This window comes from Hakea prostrata, chromosome 3 (assembly GCF_041222555.1).
Source record: "Hakea prostrata isolate BN-2017 chromosome 3, UWA_Hpros_2, whole genome shotgun sequence".
NCBI lineage: Eukaryota > Viridiplantae > Streptophyta > Magnoliopsida > Proteales > Proteaceae > Hakea > Hakea prostrata.
In genome coordinates, this window is record NC_142602.1 from 21,831,132 (window position 1) to 21,848,850 (window position 17,719).

Here is a 17,719-nt window from a genome sequence, read left to right on the forward strand (position 1 = left end):
ATTAATACAATGTATTAAATGACCTTAGGGACACTTTGGTCCCTTTACGTTTGAAATTTGAATATACATAACGGCGGCTAACAATGTTAGTCTAATTGGGACCCACACGTAAAAAACTCTATATTTTTATATTTTTATTCTTTTGGTGAATCTTGTTTATGTTCTTTTATAGTTTTTCTTGAAGGTATTCCAATAAAGTGATAATGCCATGGCTAAATAAGTTCATTGGATGAGTTTTCAATACTTTAGCCCAATATAGAATCTTGGCTTCGACAATAATGTATAATGACAGAAAAAATAAAATATGTGCACAATAGTGCACTTAGATGTCAAACAATTGGCTGAAATTTAAAGCATGATTTCAAATTTAAAAAGTCTAAAATAGATGTATAATTTTTTTGCCTTTTTAGCCTATTATTTGGCATCTAAGTGCACTGATGTTTTTCTCATATAATGACTACAAATCTACATTGCCTTTTTCTTTTTCTTCTTTTTTTATTTTTTTATTTTTTTATAATGATTTTTTTTTTTTTAAGGGTAGTGAGTAAATAATTTTGTTTGGGACCGTCAAGCCGAGATTTCGGCACGTCAAATTCGAAATTTCGGTCAAAATTAAATCTTGATTGAATTTCTGATCTGACGGCTGGCTTTAATGCGCAAGTAGTCCGAGTAAAAGACTACCATGGCTTTTATTTAATTTTTTGGTAGTAGACTATCATTGGCTATTTAGTTCAATAATTTTCGTTTTAATCCAAATATATATTATATATTAACGATAGGGGTAAATATGTAATTTTAAAGAGTGAGGATAGAGATAGCCAGAGGGAGATGCTTGCGCAGCAGCCTGGCAACGCTATGTTCCTTTGTTTTCGCTAATCCGGCGGACCATACCTGGTTCAAACTCCCACGCCACGAAAATGGAATAAAACTGTTTTTATTATGTGAATTGTCGGAAACGCCCCTTAAGAACGTGATTTCGAGCCCTCTAAAAAGGCTCTTCGTTTCTCAGGACTCTGCCCTGACTATAAGAATCAAAACTAGGGTTTTTTCAAACCCTCTTACAAAGTTTTGTATATCGGCGAAGCAGCTGCTAACTCTTTCTCGCGCCAGAGCTCAGGTACGTTACTGATCTCCTCTCCTCCCTCGATTGGATCTTCGTCGATTCTTTCAATCCATTATTCTTTGCAAAACTCCTTTGAATCGAAGGTAGTCTTGTTGAGATCGGCCTCAACCAGTCGAAAGACGTCACAGGGCAGAGGCTTCTCTTCTTTCTGGCAGGGATGAGCAGATGAGCTACTGTCCATTCCATCGATTAAAAGCTCTCGTTGTTTTGCCCGACGGCCCACCTCGAATCGTTTGGGCTTGCCCTGGACCAGGATTGAGCCATTCTCTAAAGTGCTATATGGTTTTAATTCTCGGCGCTGGGCAGTTTCTTCTGTTCTAGATATCAATTTGTACCTCTAGAGTTTTATATCGAGAAATCTCTTCTTCAGTCGATAATTTTTTGAATGATTATTATGATCTTAAATTGATAATGGTGATTTTCCCGATCTGCAATCTGATCAGTTTTTTTTAAGAGGCGTGCCACCTCTGGTCTAAGATGATGATGAACCTCAGATTCTTTTTTGCTCGACCAACGCCATTGCACTTGTATCTTATTCAGCCCTCTTTGTTGCAACAAGAAATTCTTATTTTCCACATATGCAGATGTCTGTAATTCGTCTTCTTTTCTTCCTATGGGGTTTAGAACCATGGTTATATGTGTCCACAGATCTGGATACCTTGTTCAATCTGGTTGATTTCAGGTTTAAGTTGGGTTAGTGAGACCTCCTCGGGTGCAATTTTTATACTTCTTCCAAGTTACCAACTTTATAGTTGTCGTTTTGGTCTCTCTTGGATTTGCTAATGGAAGTGTGTTTCTATAAGGTGTTTCGTGGTTCACTAATGAGCTTGATCTTATTTTGGGTTAGCTTATTATATAAACAGTTCCTGCGGTCATTGTATTTGTATAGAACCATGCTTGATTTGATGTACTTATTGTGTTAACAGTTGCTGTTCCTATTGAATGGATACCGAAGCATGTTATATTCAGTGGATTATAAATTAGTGAAGTTATTAATTCTACGTTCCTGTTCCTGAGGACACTTAAGATTTGAATGTTGATTTGGCAGTGGTAAGATGTTCACAGCATATAGTATTGCTGGTGCAAAGTAGTCCTGTACCAGTACTTCTATATTTCTATATGTAATTTCCTGATAATCAATATTTTCTTTCTAACTACCATCCATATCATTAAAATTTTGTTTTATTTGTGTTCAAATATATTGATGAAGTTTATATTACATTCCTATTTCTTCCCTTTTCTTGAAGTTGCCTGTTTTGTCCTAATAGTATATAGTGTCTACCCTTTTTTTAATCCTAATATGGAGGATGCCCTTCTTTTCAATGAATATTTATCAAGGAAACTCTTTTAAATATGTTTGTGTATAGACTAATTCTTTTAAGCTTATTTTACAGTCATGGCGGGAGTGGCACCAGAAGGATCACAATTTGATGCTCGCCAGTATGATTCCAAGATGAGTGAATTGTACGTTCTACCATTTTCATATCTGTTTTTAGTTTTTGCTGATTGTTCTCTGTATGTTATTCTCAGTGTATGGTGCAGTGTCATATTGTTTTTAACCATTTGCTGACTTTGTAGTAGTGACTAATTGATTTATGTTTTTTAATGTGTGGCAGGCTTGGATCTGATGGGCAGGAATTCTTTACTTCTTATGATGAAGTTTATGAGAGCTTTGATGCTATGGGCTTGCAAGAGAATCTTTTGAGGGGCATCTATGCATACGGTAAATAAATAAATTTCTGTTTTTATGCTTCAAATCATATATCTTACTGATCACTCATTACATTAAACTTTTCTATATTCTATTGAATACCATCACTGAGTCACATTTTTCTGGGTACTACAACTCTTATTGATTTTTTTTATTTTAATATTTTTTTCTTTTGGAGGGGGGTTGGGGTGGGAACATTTCAGACACCATACCAATCTCACTACCACCCATGATTTTCACAGCAGGTGTCCGTGCAGATGCTGAAGCATAGTGCTATCAATTTTTCAATAGTTCAAGTCTGTCCTGTAGTTGGACTTCCTCTATCCTATGCTTGATTGGGTTCTTTTTTGTTTTTCCGTTTTTCTTTGGGGGGTGGGGTTTGGTCAATCTATTTCAGTTTACTGTGGTTCTTACTTCCTTATTTTGGTGCCCCCCCCCCCCCGGGGGTCCTCCTTTGGTGGTTGAGAATATTGTAACTTGGCTTTGCTTACTCCATTGTCATGAATTCATGGCTGTAATTTCTTGTTTCCATGAAACTTAACTGTCATGGTGGCTGGTGGCAAAATCATGATTTACTTATTGGTTATCTTTCTAGGGTTTGAGAAGCCATCTGCTATTTCAGCAGAGGGGAAATTGTGAGATTTGGTCAATCTATTTCAGTTTGCTCTCTTTATTACTTATTTTGGTCCCCCGGGAGATCCTTTATAGGTGGTTGAGAATATTGTAACTTGGCTAGTGCTTACTTCATTTTCATGAATTCATGGCTGTTGTTTCCACAAACCCTAGCTGTCATGGGGGGCAAAATTATGATTTATTTCTTGGTTATTTTTCTAGGGTTTGAGAAGCCATCTGCTATCCAGCAGAGGGGAATTGTGCCATTCTGCAAAGGTCTTGATGTTATTCAGCAAGCACAGTCAGGAACAGGGAAAACTGCAACTTTTTGCTCTGGTATTCTGCAGCAGCTTGATTATGGTTTAGTGGAGTGCCAGTCTTTGGTACTGGCACCTACCAGAGAACTTGCTCAACAGATTGAGAAGGTCATGCGGGCACTTGGGGACTATCTTAATGTGAAGGTCCATGCTTGCGTGGGTGGAACTAGTGTCCGTGAGGATCAGCGCATTCTATCTAGTGGAGTACATGTTGTGGTTGGAACTCCAGGTCGTGTGTTTGACATGTTGCGGAGGCAGTCTCTCCGCCCTGATTATATTAAGATGTTTGTTTTGGATGAAGCTGATGAGATGCTTTCAAGAGGTTTCAAGGATCAGGTCAGTTCTGATCCATTTGATCTTCATTTGATAGTTTATTGTGCTTCTTGAAGTTTCAAAACTGCTTAATCTGATGCTATGGCTTATATCTATAGTGGCCCTATTAGTTACCTCATTTTAATTATAGATTAAGTAGCTCATGAAGGAAGTCAATTTCATCATTACAGTGTTCTGGAATTGTCAAATCTATTTGCTTCCATGATTTACATTATGTACTTGAACTTACAACTTCCATTGGTTCCCAATGCATTTCTAGGCTTTGGTGTTGACACAGATAAATTCATTGAAGTGAGTGTAATAATAGTAGACAAATTATTCAATTATACTGATGCTGAAATATCCTAATATTTGCAATGAATTAGAGTTACGGACAGCCATTGTACTTGGAACAATTGGAAGTTCAGTTGGCCTGTTGAGTTTTGGATTAGGAAGCCTTCTTGCCAGCACATGTTAATTTCCATTTTGGAATGTGTTGTGAGCAGGGTCACTAGGGCACACACGAGGTGCAACAAACGATCGGGGGCAATATTGTTAAGAATTGTTGTTGGACATGTTCCCATTTGAGAGGTTTCTTATGACTGGTCTTCTGACCATGTCTAAACTTGGTGAAGTTTATGGTAAGGCTTAGTATATCTATAATTAACTACTTTATCATTGGAGTTGACTCTAATTCAATGATTGAATGTTCTCTTATAGAGTTCGGGAATTGCAGTTGTTTTAATTCGTGGAACAAATTTACCATCTACTGTGAAGGTGGATCTTTATAGTATTTAGCATAAGTGACGGTCCTGGTTGTATCAGTTTGCATGGTATATCCATTGTTTCCATTGTGTTTATATAAAACTTAATATTTTTTTGCTTTATGAAGAGATTTATGGGTCAATCCCTCCTTCATTCATACCAATGATGTGTAAATAGAGGAGAAGTTGAGGGTTTTGCCTTTTGGTGTGTTGTTTGTCATTGTTGAAGCTACGGTGATAGCTATCATCTGTGGGCATTGAAAAATCATGTTATAGCAGTGTGGAAGATCCTTGCTACCTTGGAGTGTTGGTTTTGGTCAGTGTGGATCTTCCTAACTTTTAATTGAGATTGATTGCTAGTTGAATGGGATGTTGAGTGTGAGGTGACTGAGGAGATCAGAGAAGATGAAACCAGGATGGTATTTTCCTGCTGTTCGTATTCTCCATGTTTTCGTAGTAATAATGTTTCAATTCTTACTACACTCCAGTTTGTTTTCTTACCTCTTCTTAACAGATCACTGAATGCCATTTCAGATTGTTGTTTATTGCTCACTTTACCCTCCCCTTTTTCCCTTGACAATATCACATCTCTGCACAGTTTAGTTTCTCATTGGCATTAGATTCTGCAGGAGGGATTTATTTCTTCCTTTTCATTTATGCATATTAATCTATGATTCCATGACTAGGAAGTACTTTTTTACCATAAGGTAGTCTGGCCTACTATCTTGACTCCACAGGATGATCTATAAGTTCTGTTGAGATAGCATGAACTCTTGTTCTGCAGTTATAAGATGAATTTTGGAATGATTGCAATATTTTCATTGTAACATTTTCTATTATATTAGTGGTAATATTGGTCATCTCCCTGTAGTTAATTTCCCCCTTTTATCTACCTCTGTCTCCTCACACTATCGGGATTAGCCAATATATAATTCTCTGTTTTTTAGTATCATTTGTTGTTATGCTTGTTGATGATCTTCTGTAAACTTTGTTCTATTTTTTATTGCAAGACATTCAGTTTGTTACCTGTTATATTCATGGCAGTGTGTGTCTGAAGTATTTGCATTTGTCTACTTTACATTGATAGTCTGTGGTCCATACATGGGTTTTCTGATGATAGTTGCATTTTCATGTGTCAGATATATGATATTTTCCAGCTATTGCCATCAAAGGTTCAGGTAGGAGTTTTTTCTGCCACAATGCCTCCTGAAGCCCTTGAGATTACAAGGAAGTTCATGAACAAGCCTGTGAGGATCTTAGTTAAGCGTGATGAGCTCACCCTTGAGGGTATCAAGCAGTTCCATGTCAACGTAGAAAAAGAGGACTGGAAGCTTGAGACTCTCTGTGATCTGTATGAGACCCTTGCTATCACACAGAGTGTCATCTTTGTCAACACTCGACGTAAGGTTGATTGGCTGACAGACAAGATGAGGAGCCGTGACCATACAGTATCTGCCACTCACGGAGATATGGACCAGAACACCAGAGACATCATCATGCGAGAATTCCGATCTGGTTCATCCCGAGTGCTCATTACCACCGATCTGTTGGCTCGTGGTATTGATGTGCAGCAGGTATCTCTGGTCATAAACTATGACCTCCCCACACAGCCTGAGAACTACCTCCATCGTATTGGACGTAGTGGACGGTTTGGTAGGAAAGGTGTTGCTATTAACTTTGTGACGCGGGATGATGAGAGGATGCTGTTCGACATTCAGAAGTTCTACAATGTTGTCATTGAAGAGCTGCCATCAAATGTTGCCGATCTTCTCTGATTTGTTACCTTATCTTTTATTTCTTTCTTTTTTTTTGTTATCTGAATTTTCTATTTCTTGAAAACTATTTAATGACTGTAGTGGGTCTAGTTTCTTTAGCCGTGTAATTGAACCTTGTCTTACTGAGTGATATCGATCTTACATATTCACAATGGTGGAATCCATCATTGTACATCTTCATCTGAAGGAGATCAGCTTTGGTTTTGGTTCATTTTTCTTTCTTTGGGCTTTTTTTTTTTTTTACAATTTTGATGTTGGGATATTATGTAGAATTAATTGATTTTAATTATTTTGGATACTCGATTCAATGTCCTGTACTTTGTATCTTTGCTTTCAGTTATTAGATTTGATAGTTCTTTGAGTTTGGATGCTGATGATGATGAGGTTCCCAATTTCTTCAGTTTTAATGTTCATGTAGGGTTTGCTAATCTTTTTACTATAAGCTTTTGTTTCAGGGAAACGTCTTTTTTTCTTTCTTTCTTGTTTTTGGTTTGACAACACCGTCAATTTAACTCCCTTGATTTGAATGGTATGCAAGAGGCTTTATTTTGTGATCTAAACCGTTGTCACGGTTGTCCATTGCTTGTGAGAACGATCTTGAGAACATTTGGGTTGAAGCTGATGCCACAACGGCTACCAAGAAAATCATATATTTGAAAGTTATCTGAGAGATTTAGCATGGTTTACATGCCAATACGGACTAGTAGAGAGAACTTTTTTCACTATGTAAATGAAGAACATCATGGAGATATTGCTACTGTTACTAAGAACGGTATTACAAGAACTCTCACCTAAAATTCAAAAGCAAAATTTTTAAATTTCTCAGTGACCTCGTAAGCGAAGTAAGGCACGTGAATATGTAGATTCTCATTGGATTAACGGATCAATCCATTTGGCTGTATCATACTGCGAGACATCGGCCCAAGCCTTCCGTTTCCATCATGGATCTCCAAAAACAAGGCATTTAAATCGTTCACCAAAATATATCAGTGTCATTATGAGTACAAGAATTTTTTTTTGTTTTTCTTTTTTGGTAAAAGAGTACAAGAATTGACGTCACAAGAAAACATCTCGAATATGAAATTTCTCCCAAACTTGCAGTAGGGGAGGAGTCCGGATCTGCGACCCGTCGAGGGAGCGGCTTGCCATCACAAAAAACAGGGGGGCCCAAGGTGGTGATGGGAGGTTTTTTTTTTTTTTTTTACATTTTCAGTGGTGGGGCCCACCTTTTTTGTGGTGGAAAACCCGTCGTGGAGCACAGAGTGCTCCCCGTTGGGGGTGATGATCCGGATTCGTAGGGGAGACCGGGAGATGCAAGAATTGGTTGCTGCATTTAATGAGTTTAAAAAATCAAACTAATTGAACAAGTCGATGCAGTGCAATTATAAAGTTGCAGGTCCAGGTCCAGGTCCAGGTTTATTTTTATACCCATACTTCGTTTTCAGTACTGCTTCTACAGAAGGATTTTGTCAGTAACCTTCAAAGGCCATTGTTATCTTTGACCGTGTATTACACTCGTAATTGTTTTGGCGCATGACCGTCAAGCGAGATGAGATCTAAAATTTTGGTCAAGATTTCAAATGTCGACTTTTGTATCTTAATGGTCGCGATCGAAATACCTGAAGGACTGAAGTGTTTTGCATGATAGTCCTACGCATTTAATGCACGAGAATGAAGCAAAGTCTGTATTATACTTCACACCCTCAAAGGGGAATTCAGTTAATAGGAGCTAATGAGAGCTTAACACATGGGTCTCCATAAAAACGGTTGACTTGTATGACGGTAACATCGATGTCCAAATCGAAATTCTTTGGAAATATTACGTGATTAGTTGCTTTCAGGTTTCCCCAACAAAAATAGCCACTCAATGTTTCACTTTACAAAACTAGTTAAAACTGAGTTTGCATTTACAATATTAGCCAAAATAGTATTTTTTTACTTGTTTGGACATTTTTACCCCTAAAATTGACCATACCGACTAGGGGTGAAAATGTCCAAAAGGTATAAAAAAATAATGAATTTTCCCTTGTGGACGAAATAGTGATTTTCCTGTTTGATGTCATCAGTTTTAGGAGTAAAAAATGCCCAAAAAGGTGAAAAATCAATATTTTGGCTAGTTTTGTAAATACAAATTCAGTTTTGACTAATTTTATACATTGAAACATTGAGTGAATATTTTTGTAAGGAAAAATATAAAAGCAGCTAATCACGTAATTTTCTCAAATTCTTTTGGATGACATAACTAACGAAAACATTTTCGTTAGCCTCCCTCTGAATCCGGGATCATCAATAAATATCGCAAGATATCGGCGATATTTCGCCCCCAAATTTTTTTGAATATTTTAACCAATAATTTTGGTAAATTTGATACTTATCATAATCTGATGTAAATATGTGGTAAATTTGAATTATTTCTAAAAATTATTCCATTTAAATTCTCTTACCTAGTCACATTTAATATATTACCTTATGAGGCCTACATCATTAGGACATAATTGGAACGATTATCAAATCACTCTGAAGATTCTTTTATAAGATTCATTAATAATTTAAATTGTTTATATAAATTATTTCATGTATACACTCTTCCCTAATCACATTTGGCATGTTGACTTTGATAATTTAAATTATTTCTTAATAAATATTTCCATTTAAATCTCCTGCCTAGCCACATTTAATGTGTTACCTTCTCAGGCCTAAATCATTCAGACATTGTTGGAAAGATTAACTGACGATTCTATTACAAAATATCTTCATAATGTAAATTGTTTCCATAAATTATTTCATGTATATATTCTTCCCTAACCACATTTGGCATGTTGACTTTTGAAAACTAGATCACTAGAATATAGTTGGTAAGATTGCTCATTAATCTTGATGATTTTGCTATAAAAAGTTTTTCTATTTATAAGTTATTCTATATAGATTTTCTTCCAAATTACATTTAATACATTAACTATTGAGTCTTGAATCATTGTGATAAAATTGGTAAGATTGTGATACAATCGCGAGAAAATCGCCTAAAAAGTGCAAGAAATAGTATAAAAATCACACACGAAAAAAATAAAAAAATAAAATTTTCCGAAATATCGCAAAATATCGCGATATCTCGCGATATCTCGCGATATATCGCAAGATATCGCCGATTTCTCGCGATATATCGCCAGATATCGCCGATTTCTCGGCGATATCTGGTAAATATCGGTTCGCCCCTTGGTTTCCCGAAATTTCTTTCCATGGACATAACTAACCAAAACATTTTGTAATAGTCTCTCTCGAATCCGGATCATCACCCCTGACGGAGAGCACAGAGTGCTTCCGGACCACACAAATTCGGTTCAACCCACCGGTAAAAAATAAAATAAATAAAAAAACCCTCCCATCACCCAACCCCTGGGTCCCCCTATATTTATGGTGCTAAAGCTATCGAGGAGCACAAAGTGCTACCCCGACGGGTAGCTGATCTGGACTCGTCTCTCTCCCCCCACTTTTAGAATCCGGATCATCACCCCGTCAAGGGAGCACAGAGTGCTCCCCGACGGTTTTACCACTACAAAATCGGTGGGCCCACAGGTGTGAAAAAAAAAAAACAAACTCCCATCACCCAACCCCTGGTGGCCCCTTATAATTTATGATGGTAAAGCTGGTTGTGTTCCTCCGACGGGTTGAGGATCCGAACTCCCACCTTTGAGGTGCTGTTACGTAACGGATGGTTTAAGACCCTTTCCAGGGAATCATTATAAGTCGTTGAAAAGGAACAGCTATAAAAGTGACCTCATCGCCTTTATCACTGGTCAAACTCCACCAACTGAATTTATATAAAATCCTTATAAATTCTCTCCCCACCGTTGATGTGACACAGTGAGGTAAGTAGTTCACCCGTGGGTTTATCAACTTTCAACTAATCCCATTGCCTGAAACTTCCCGTTAATACTAGTTAGTGCTAAGATCATGCCTCTTAAATTTTCACAAATTAATGGCTCCTAACACCAAACCACAACTACCTTTTTACAAAAAAATCGCTAAAATTTTGTATAGATGATGAGACGGACATGATGAAGTCCAGGTCACCTACAAACGCGTTCGTCTACTACGGATGTGGGGCCAATGTGAAATTTATTTAAATTATTTTACCAGGATTTAGTCATAAACCATAAACCCTGCATTAAAATTTTTTTTTTTTCCGGTACAAAGGCGCTTTTTATATATAGGGAAATTGGGGATAGGGATATTACATATGCCGCCGGTAAGGGTTGAACCCTGCATCAAATATGTGATAAAAAAGCATCACAGGGAGTAGTATGTACTACTCAACCGGACATGATGTCCAATGTACTGATTTGGATTTGTGCTATTTTTAGGATTGTAGCCGAGGTTCGAAAAATCACTATGTGTCGCCGTGTTGATGCCTGACGATACCATAGACATGACAACATATCGTTATATATCGGGCGACATTTAGAGGGGTGTCGATGAAAAATCGACCCCCAATTTTGAGGGATATTTGGAATTGTTTTAGTCTAAATTTTGTTGTGTAGCTTAATTTGAGGCCATTATACACATTGGAAGCGTTATTTTGACCTAAAAATCACCTAAACTAATGTTCTTGATCGACACATGCTTTGTTGTATGCTAGCGAAACTGAAAGTCTGGAAAACTAACAAATTTATATGAAATTTTGCTTAATTGATACAAACAATATATATAATAGTCGGCGATAATAAAGCAAGATGTACTCGTAAAGGTCGAAGATTATAGTAAAATAGTACAAGAAACAGGGGAGAGAAGTGACATTGGTGACATATCGGCTACATTGACGGAATCGGCAAATCGTTGACCTTTTGTCGACCTCGTGTTGGAGGGGGGTGTCTAGGCCTGTAAACGGACCGGATTCGGCTCGGATACACCACTATCCGAATCCGAATCCTATTAGCAAATCCGTTATCCGAATCCGAATCCGGCACAAATTTAAAGAAGGCATCCGAATCGAAATCTTTATCGGATATCCGATAATAATCCGATCCGATAAAATATCCGATTATTGATTGATAAATGCCATTTTTTTACATTTTTTATTATAAATTTCTAATTTCTGATTACCGAATACCACTATCCGAATCCGATTACCGGTATCCGAATCCGATTATCATCTATTTTTAAAGAAAAAATGTTAAATACTTTATTCTATCCGGATAAAAATTTATCCGGATATTATCCGATCCGATAAGCAATTATCCGAATCCGAATCCGGTTGCTTAATGGACGGATACGGATATTTTCCGGTAAGAAAATTTTCGGATACGGATACCCTTAAACGAATACGAATGCGAATTCGGAGGCGGATTTTGCTATCCATTTACAGGTCTAGGTGTCGTGTCGCCCCACTCCGACATGGCGATATATTGCTGATACTTCGAACCATGATTGTACCACAAATAAGTATGAGGTATAAGTATAAATAATTATTTTTTATTTTGAAATATAGGACTTCTGATTTTTCAAATATACACAGCACTTCTCTTTTCTTTCGGACAAACTAAGAAATCATAGCATTTCTTTATCTTACTTTCAAAAATATTTTTGTATATTTATATTAAAAGGTAAAAAATTAATTATAAACTTGTACCAATATAAGATAGAAGTGTATAATAATATCCTTCCCTGCAACTATATTTACACTGATTAAAGAAAGTCATGAATTGCTATGAAGAAAATGTATTAAATGCACATTATTTTGATAAATTCAAAACAATAATTGAATTTGTATCTATTTTAAAAGAATGAAGTTGCAAGCATTAAATATCATGTACATTGTATCATAAACTAAATGTTAGCTTATATATCACATTAATATATATAAAATTCACATTTTATAGTCTCTGGCCCAGTTATGTATAATAAAATAAAATAAAATAAATCAATATGAATATATTTTTTTTTAGGAATAGATTTATATATAAGGGATAAGGATATAACATATATGATTTGCAAAGGTCAAAACCTCTTTATTAATAAGTATGTGTCTTACCAGTAGACCAATCTTGCGACCTTTTCACTAAAAATTATAATTCATGTGCTTTTATACCAAACGGTCCAAAAAATTGTACGTATCGTTGGATACACATCACATGAATTTTATTCAATATCGTTCCCTCAAAACATAATTTGGTTCATTTTAAGAAAAACCGGTTTTGTGTCACTTAAGTTGATTAAATGTGTATGTAGTGTGTTGACTTTTAACTTGTTCAGATTTTTAATGAAATCTACGTGGCGTGCATCCTCCAATTGTGACATAACAGACACCAAACACGCTAAAACAACTAACAAGATCCATGTGTTTCCATTAAATTTTTTTCTCCTACAAATATTCTCATTTAATTTTTTTTTTCCTACGAAATATTCTTGTGTAATTAAGTAATCCTAAAGATGGATTATACAAAAAAGATTCTCTTTTCACTTAGGTTTTGAATAATTTCTTTTTATTATTTTTTATATTTGATAATATTTTTTTAATTTAATTTTTTCCACAAAAAGAAGACCTAATTTTATTTAAAAACTAAAAGAAACAAAATGCTGTCTGGTTGCGTGTAAAAGCATAACACACGCCAAGAATGATCTCTGAAGGAGCCGCCGCGTGCGACTAGGTACCTGAAACACTTTCAGTTATTTTGAAATAAAGGAATTTCTCTCGTGAGTTACTTAAACGGCGTTTCAAAAAAATTTTTTTAAAAGAAAAAGAGTTTAACGGTCACTTAATCTGCATACGTGGCAGTCACTGGGTTCACGAACGATTCGGCGTAAGCCACTCGGAGGCAAAGCACAGTGAAGACGTCACAGAACCCCATTAAAATAAATAAAATATAAAAAGGCATGTTGAGCTGTTCCCAATTCCAATCTGTAGATTCTCCACCCATTTGTCTCTGTTTCTAGGAAGTTTTCCCCATCTCTCCTATTTTTTGTTGCTTCATCTCTGTTTCATACTCGGAACTCTTATCATCTTTCGGTTTGTAATCATGGAAGATTACAGATCGAAGTCATATGGGGATGGGAGGATGCAAATTGAGCCTTACCATGGAGGCAGATCCACTGCTAGTGGTATGCATGATTTTAGATCTTACAGCACTTCTTATGCTTCTTCTTCAAATCAAACCCAGGTAGCAAAAGAGGTGAAGATCAAGAAATCCAAAAGCTCTTCAATGGGTTGGAGCTTAAATGATCCTGAACTGCAGAGGAAGAAGAGGGTTGCTAGCTATAAGGTCTATTCTGTGGAGGGGAAGGTGAAGGGCTCTCTGAGGAAGAGCTTTAGGTGGCTCAAGGACAGATACACCCAAGTTGTCTATGGATGGTGGTGATTGTTGGTACTTGGTAATTATCTTTGGCTGTGCTTGTTTCTCATCCTTCTTCAGTCGGTAGCTTCTTGAGAATCTGAACCTGAAATCGTCAAAACTCTGGATACACGGGCCTTTCCATCATTTGTCCATGCTTTTTACTTGTTAAGAACTTTTTGTTTGTAAATTTTGGTTGCTAAAACATATATGATTTATGGTAAGGAAATGTATTTACTTCTCTTATTACTCACCACCTGTGTTCGAATTGGTATCTTTAATATTTTCTTCCTGAAGTTTGTCTGTGTTTTCTCCGATTGTTGGTCATGTATTTATTCCCACTTTTCCACTGAAATTGGTTATTGGGGGCTTCTGTTATTCTGGATGCCTTCCTTTTTTTTTTTTTTCTTTGGTTGGTGGTGGAAGTTGGGGGTGGTTATTGTCAAGTTAAAAATTAGGTCAGGTTAACAATTAGGTCTTTAGCCGCGATATTCCCCACTTTTTCAGGTTGAAGGTTATGAAATCCACATACAATTAGTTGATATTCCCAACTTTTTCACGTTGAAGGCTATCGAATATACATACAACTAGTTTGATCTTGGGTTTCTGATTGTAACTCTTTTTTAAACCCATACCCTGCGTAAAAGATAAGCCTGTGAGTTCAAATTCAAATATTCAAATTGTAATTCAAATAATATTAATTTATATTTATCACTCATGAATTTGAGTGCAGAAGAATTCTCTCTCAAACGAAATTCTAACTTGGTATCATTTTCTTAGCCTCTGAACACAGTCCATACGATCCTCAGGACCTTCTCTTCTCCCTGCAATAGGTGTATCTGCTGAATCCTCTGAACAAGGTCTGTACTTCTTGTAGTTGTGAACCCTGTAGGGCTTATTTGTAGCTGATTTTTTCAAACTTTGTATTACACAAGCACAAGGTCTGAGTCTGTTCCTAAGTAAAAAATTATTTTGGTTGGATCTTTTATATTCTTGCCTCTTTACTGTATCAATGGAGAGTTTTTTTTTCTTTCTTTCTTCTATGTTGAACTACTTTCTAGTCCTGATCCATGATTGTTACGCATTGTGGTATTTGATCAGGTTCGGGTATTTTATTACCCCTTCAATCATACACATCCTTCTGGTAATCCTTATTGAGCATGGCATCAAGTGTCAGTCCAAATATCCTTCAAGTTAACATATTCACTTTGCTATATCAAACTTTTACATCTCATATTATGAGTTTTTTCTCCTTTTGCCATAGATTAGTTCTGTAAGCTGAAGCTAGGAAGTTTTAACTGACATTTGTTTTGGGTAGTAAGTTGTTTGACATCATAGATATGCCAGTTGTGTATATTGCCGAAATTATGTGATTGTGTGTCATGACTTCTGAGTGTTTTGGTGCATCTCCTGAAAACAAGTGTGAGATTCATTGTAAAAATGAATGGTAAAAAACCTCCTCCGTTGAATATTTTCTTTTGGATGAATTATAAGTTGTTCCGTAGCTTTCTTTCAGATGTACTTATCTAAAGAAACATGCATCTTTTATTTCATTTTCCCTGTGAATGTGAAGCTCTTATAAACAATTCTAATAAGAAGTGTGCAATTATATGTCTTGACAATTTTTTGGACCAAAAAGAAAAAGAAACTCCCAGATAAATACATACTCAATGGTGATGTATCCTCTAGTGAAACCATGAAATTAGAGAAGCAACCAACTGAAAGGAATTGCGAAAGATTCTATCCTTAATATGGTTTGGGAAGTTTGGGGGTTTATTGTGATGTTAAACCATCATTCTTACTAGACCCATAATCATTGAAGAACTCAGGTTGTTGGATAGTTTAAGATGCTAGTAGAATTGGATTACTTCTCTGTTCTGGTGTATGGTGAATGTCCTGGATTGTGTCGCAGCTACTAGGAGCTGTTGCTAGTTGAGAAGACTCAAGCCTGAGTAGGATTTGTAGGTTGTTACTTGGTAGATAGTTCATGCTGCTAGGAGCACTGAATTATTTTTCTGTTCTGGTTAATGGCAAATGCTGGAATTATGTTGCAACTCCAAGTAGCTACTGCTAGGCTGCCTTAGTTGAGATGACTCAGGCCTCTGAGTAGGAATTTGCCAGAGTGAACTTTTGCTAGTCTTTTTCTCCTGTCTTTCATTGATCTTGGATTTATAATGCTATTAGAGTTGGATTCCTTCTCTGTTCCGGTGTTTGGGTAACATGGAATGTTGGAACTGTGTTGCCAACCCCAAGTAAATGTCACAAAGCTTAATTGAGATTTCTCAAGCTGGACGGGAGTTTACCAAATGAAGCTTGCTGGTCATTTTTTCTTGTTTTTCATCTATCTTGGGTATTCCTACACAGGCAAGTTATAAAAATCTCCACTATCCTTGTCACTAGTTTGTTGAATTAATTTAGAGTTGACAGTTGAATTCATTTGTTTTAACCTGAAGCTTTAGTGCACAAGCCAAGGATATTAGGAGTGAAAGGTGTTGTTAGGGATCTGTAGCATTTGGTGCTAGAGGTACAGTCTTGGATAAGAGTTATTGTTGATTCAATTATGGATGGATTCCTCATTTTTCCTTTCTAAATCAGTATCGCAGTTCTGTAAAAGCCTCTGGTAGTCATCTTGTTTTGTGCAAGACACTTGTTTTTAATCGGATCAGGATGGTAGCCCTTGTTTTAGTTTAGCTTTAAACTAATGGTGTGCTGAAAGATATGGAAGTTCTTAATTGGAGTTTGAGAAGATTCATGACTACAGAGGGTCTTCTGTATGTTTGGAAAGCTTAATAGCCAGTGACAGGTTGGTTCTTTGATGTTAGGTGAAAGTGAAGGATCTTCTTTAGAATTTCTGTGGTTGTATTGGTTAACTGGATGGAATTGGACTTGCAGCCGACCCCATTTAGTTGGAAAAATGCTTATTTGTTGTTGTTGTTGTTTTTGATGTAATCCGGTTTTTCTTTCAAAACCTTTTTGAGAAACTTCAGCCCTAGGGGTTGGACATTGCTCCCCAGATGTACTAGGGCATGCTCCGCCATTACCGCGAAACCAAAAGAAAAGACCAGAAACCGCCGGATCTCCCTAGGCGGGGGGGGGGGGGGAGGGGGGATTACAGGAGAACCTAGTTTATAATGTGGCATATCAGATGGAGATTCATAATATTGGTATGCTTGTCAATTAAACTAGATCTCTCAATATTAGTTTATCTGCCAAATCTGATCCCTATGCCAGCAACCTTGATCTGGGGACAAGCACAGTAGTCAAATTAGGTGAAGTCTAGCTTCTTGGAACAGTATTGGAATTGGTCTGTAATTCTCTCCATTGGTGTGTGGATTCTCTCCTAACACTTATCCAGTTATTAGAACTGAGAATTCCTTTGATGTGATCTTACAGCAAGTCCAAGTCAAACATCTGAAACCTGGTTGGCTATTATTGGTCATGGACTAAAAACTGATCACACTCTTTGACCTGTTCTAATAAGACCAAGTCACACCCAGTCTATTAAAAGAGTCTAGTCAGAAAACTTAATATTTCTCAATTATTGACAATGTTGTTAGTGATGTTGTGTTCAACTTTGGTTTAGAATTCCTGTCATATTCTTAAAGAAAAATGTCTGGTGTCATCTATAGAGCCATTTAGTTCATTATTGAGGGTTTTCTCCCATTAATTATTCATCTTACCTTTGATACCAACCATTTCTGGTTGAATACTTCTACTACAAATCATATTTTCTTGAATTCCTTTTAGGGCAGTGGGTCCTTTCCTTGGAGGGTTTTTCTC

At 36.5% G+C, this 17,719-nt stretch overlaps 2 protein-coding genes across 2 annotated transcripts; both read left to right on the forward strand.

The window, feature by feature from the left end:
• The first annotated feature begins 1,010 nt into the window (after positions 1 to 1,010).
• On the forward strand, positions 1,011 to 6,794 carry LOC149021573 (eukaryotic initiation factor 4A-11). The gene is made up of 5 exons (XM_089149803.1): positions 1,011 to 1,117; positions 2,518 to 2,587; positions 2,740 to 2,846; positions 3,669 to 4,099; positions 5,979 to 6,794. Exons 2-5 carry the CDS (start codon positions 2,520 to 2,522, stop codon positions 6,612 to 6,614), a joined length of 1,242 nt encoding a protein of 413 aa, XP_089005929.1. The 5' UTR covers positions 1,011 to 1,117; positions 2,518 to 2,519; the 3' UTR covers positions 6,615 to 6,794.
• Positions 6,795 to 13,508: 6,714 nt separating this feature from the next.
• Positions 13,509 to 14,317, forward strand: LOC149021574 (uncharacterized). The gene has a single exon (XM_089149804.1). The coding sequence runs from the start codon at positions 13,628 to 13,630 to the stop codon at positions 13,964 to 13,966; it is 339 nt and encodes a 112-aa protein (XP_089005930.1). The 5' UTR covers positions 13,509 to 13,627; the 3' UTR covers positions 13,967 to 14,317.
• The last annotated feature ends 3,402 nt before the right edge of the window (positions 14,318 to 17,719 follow it).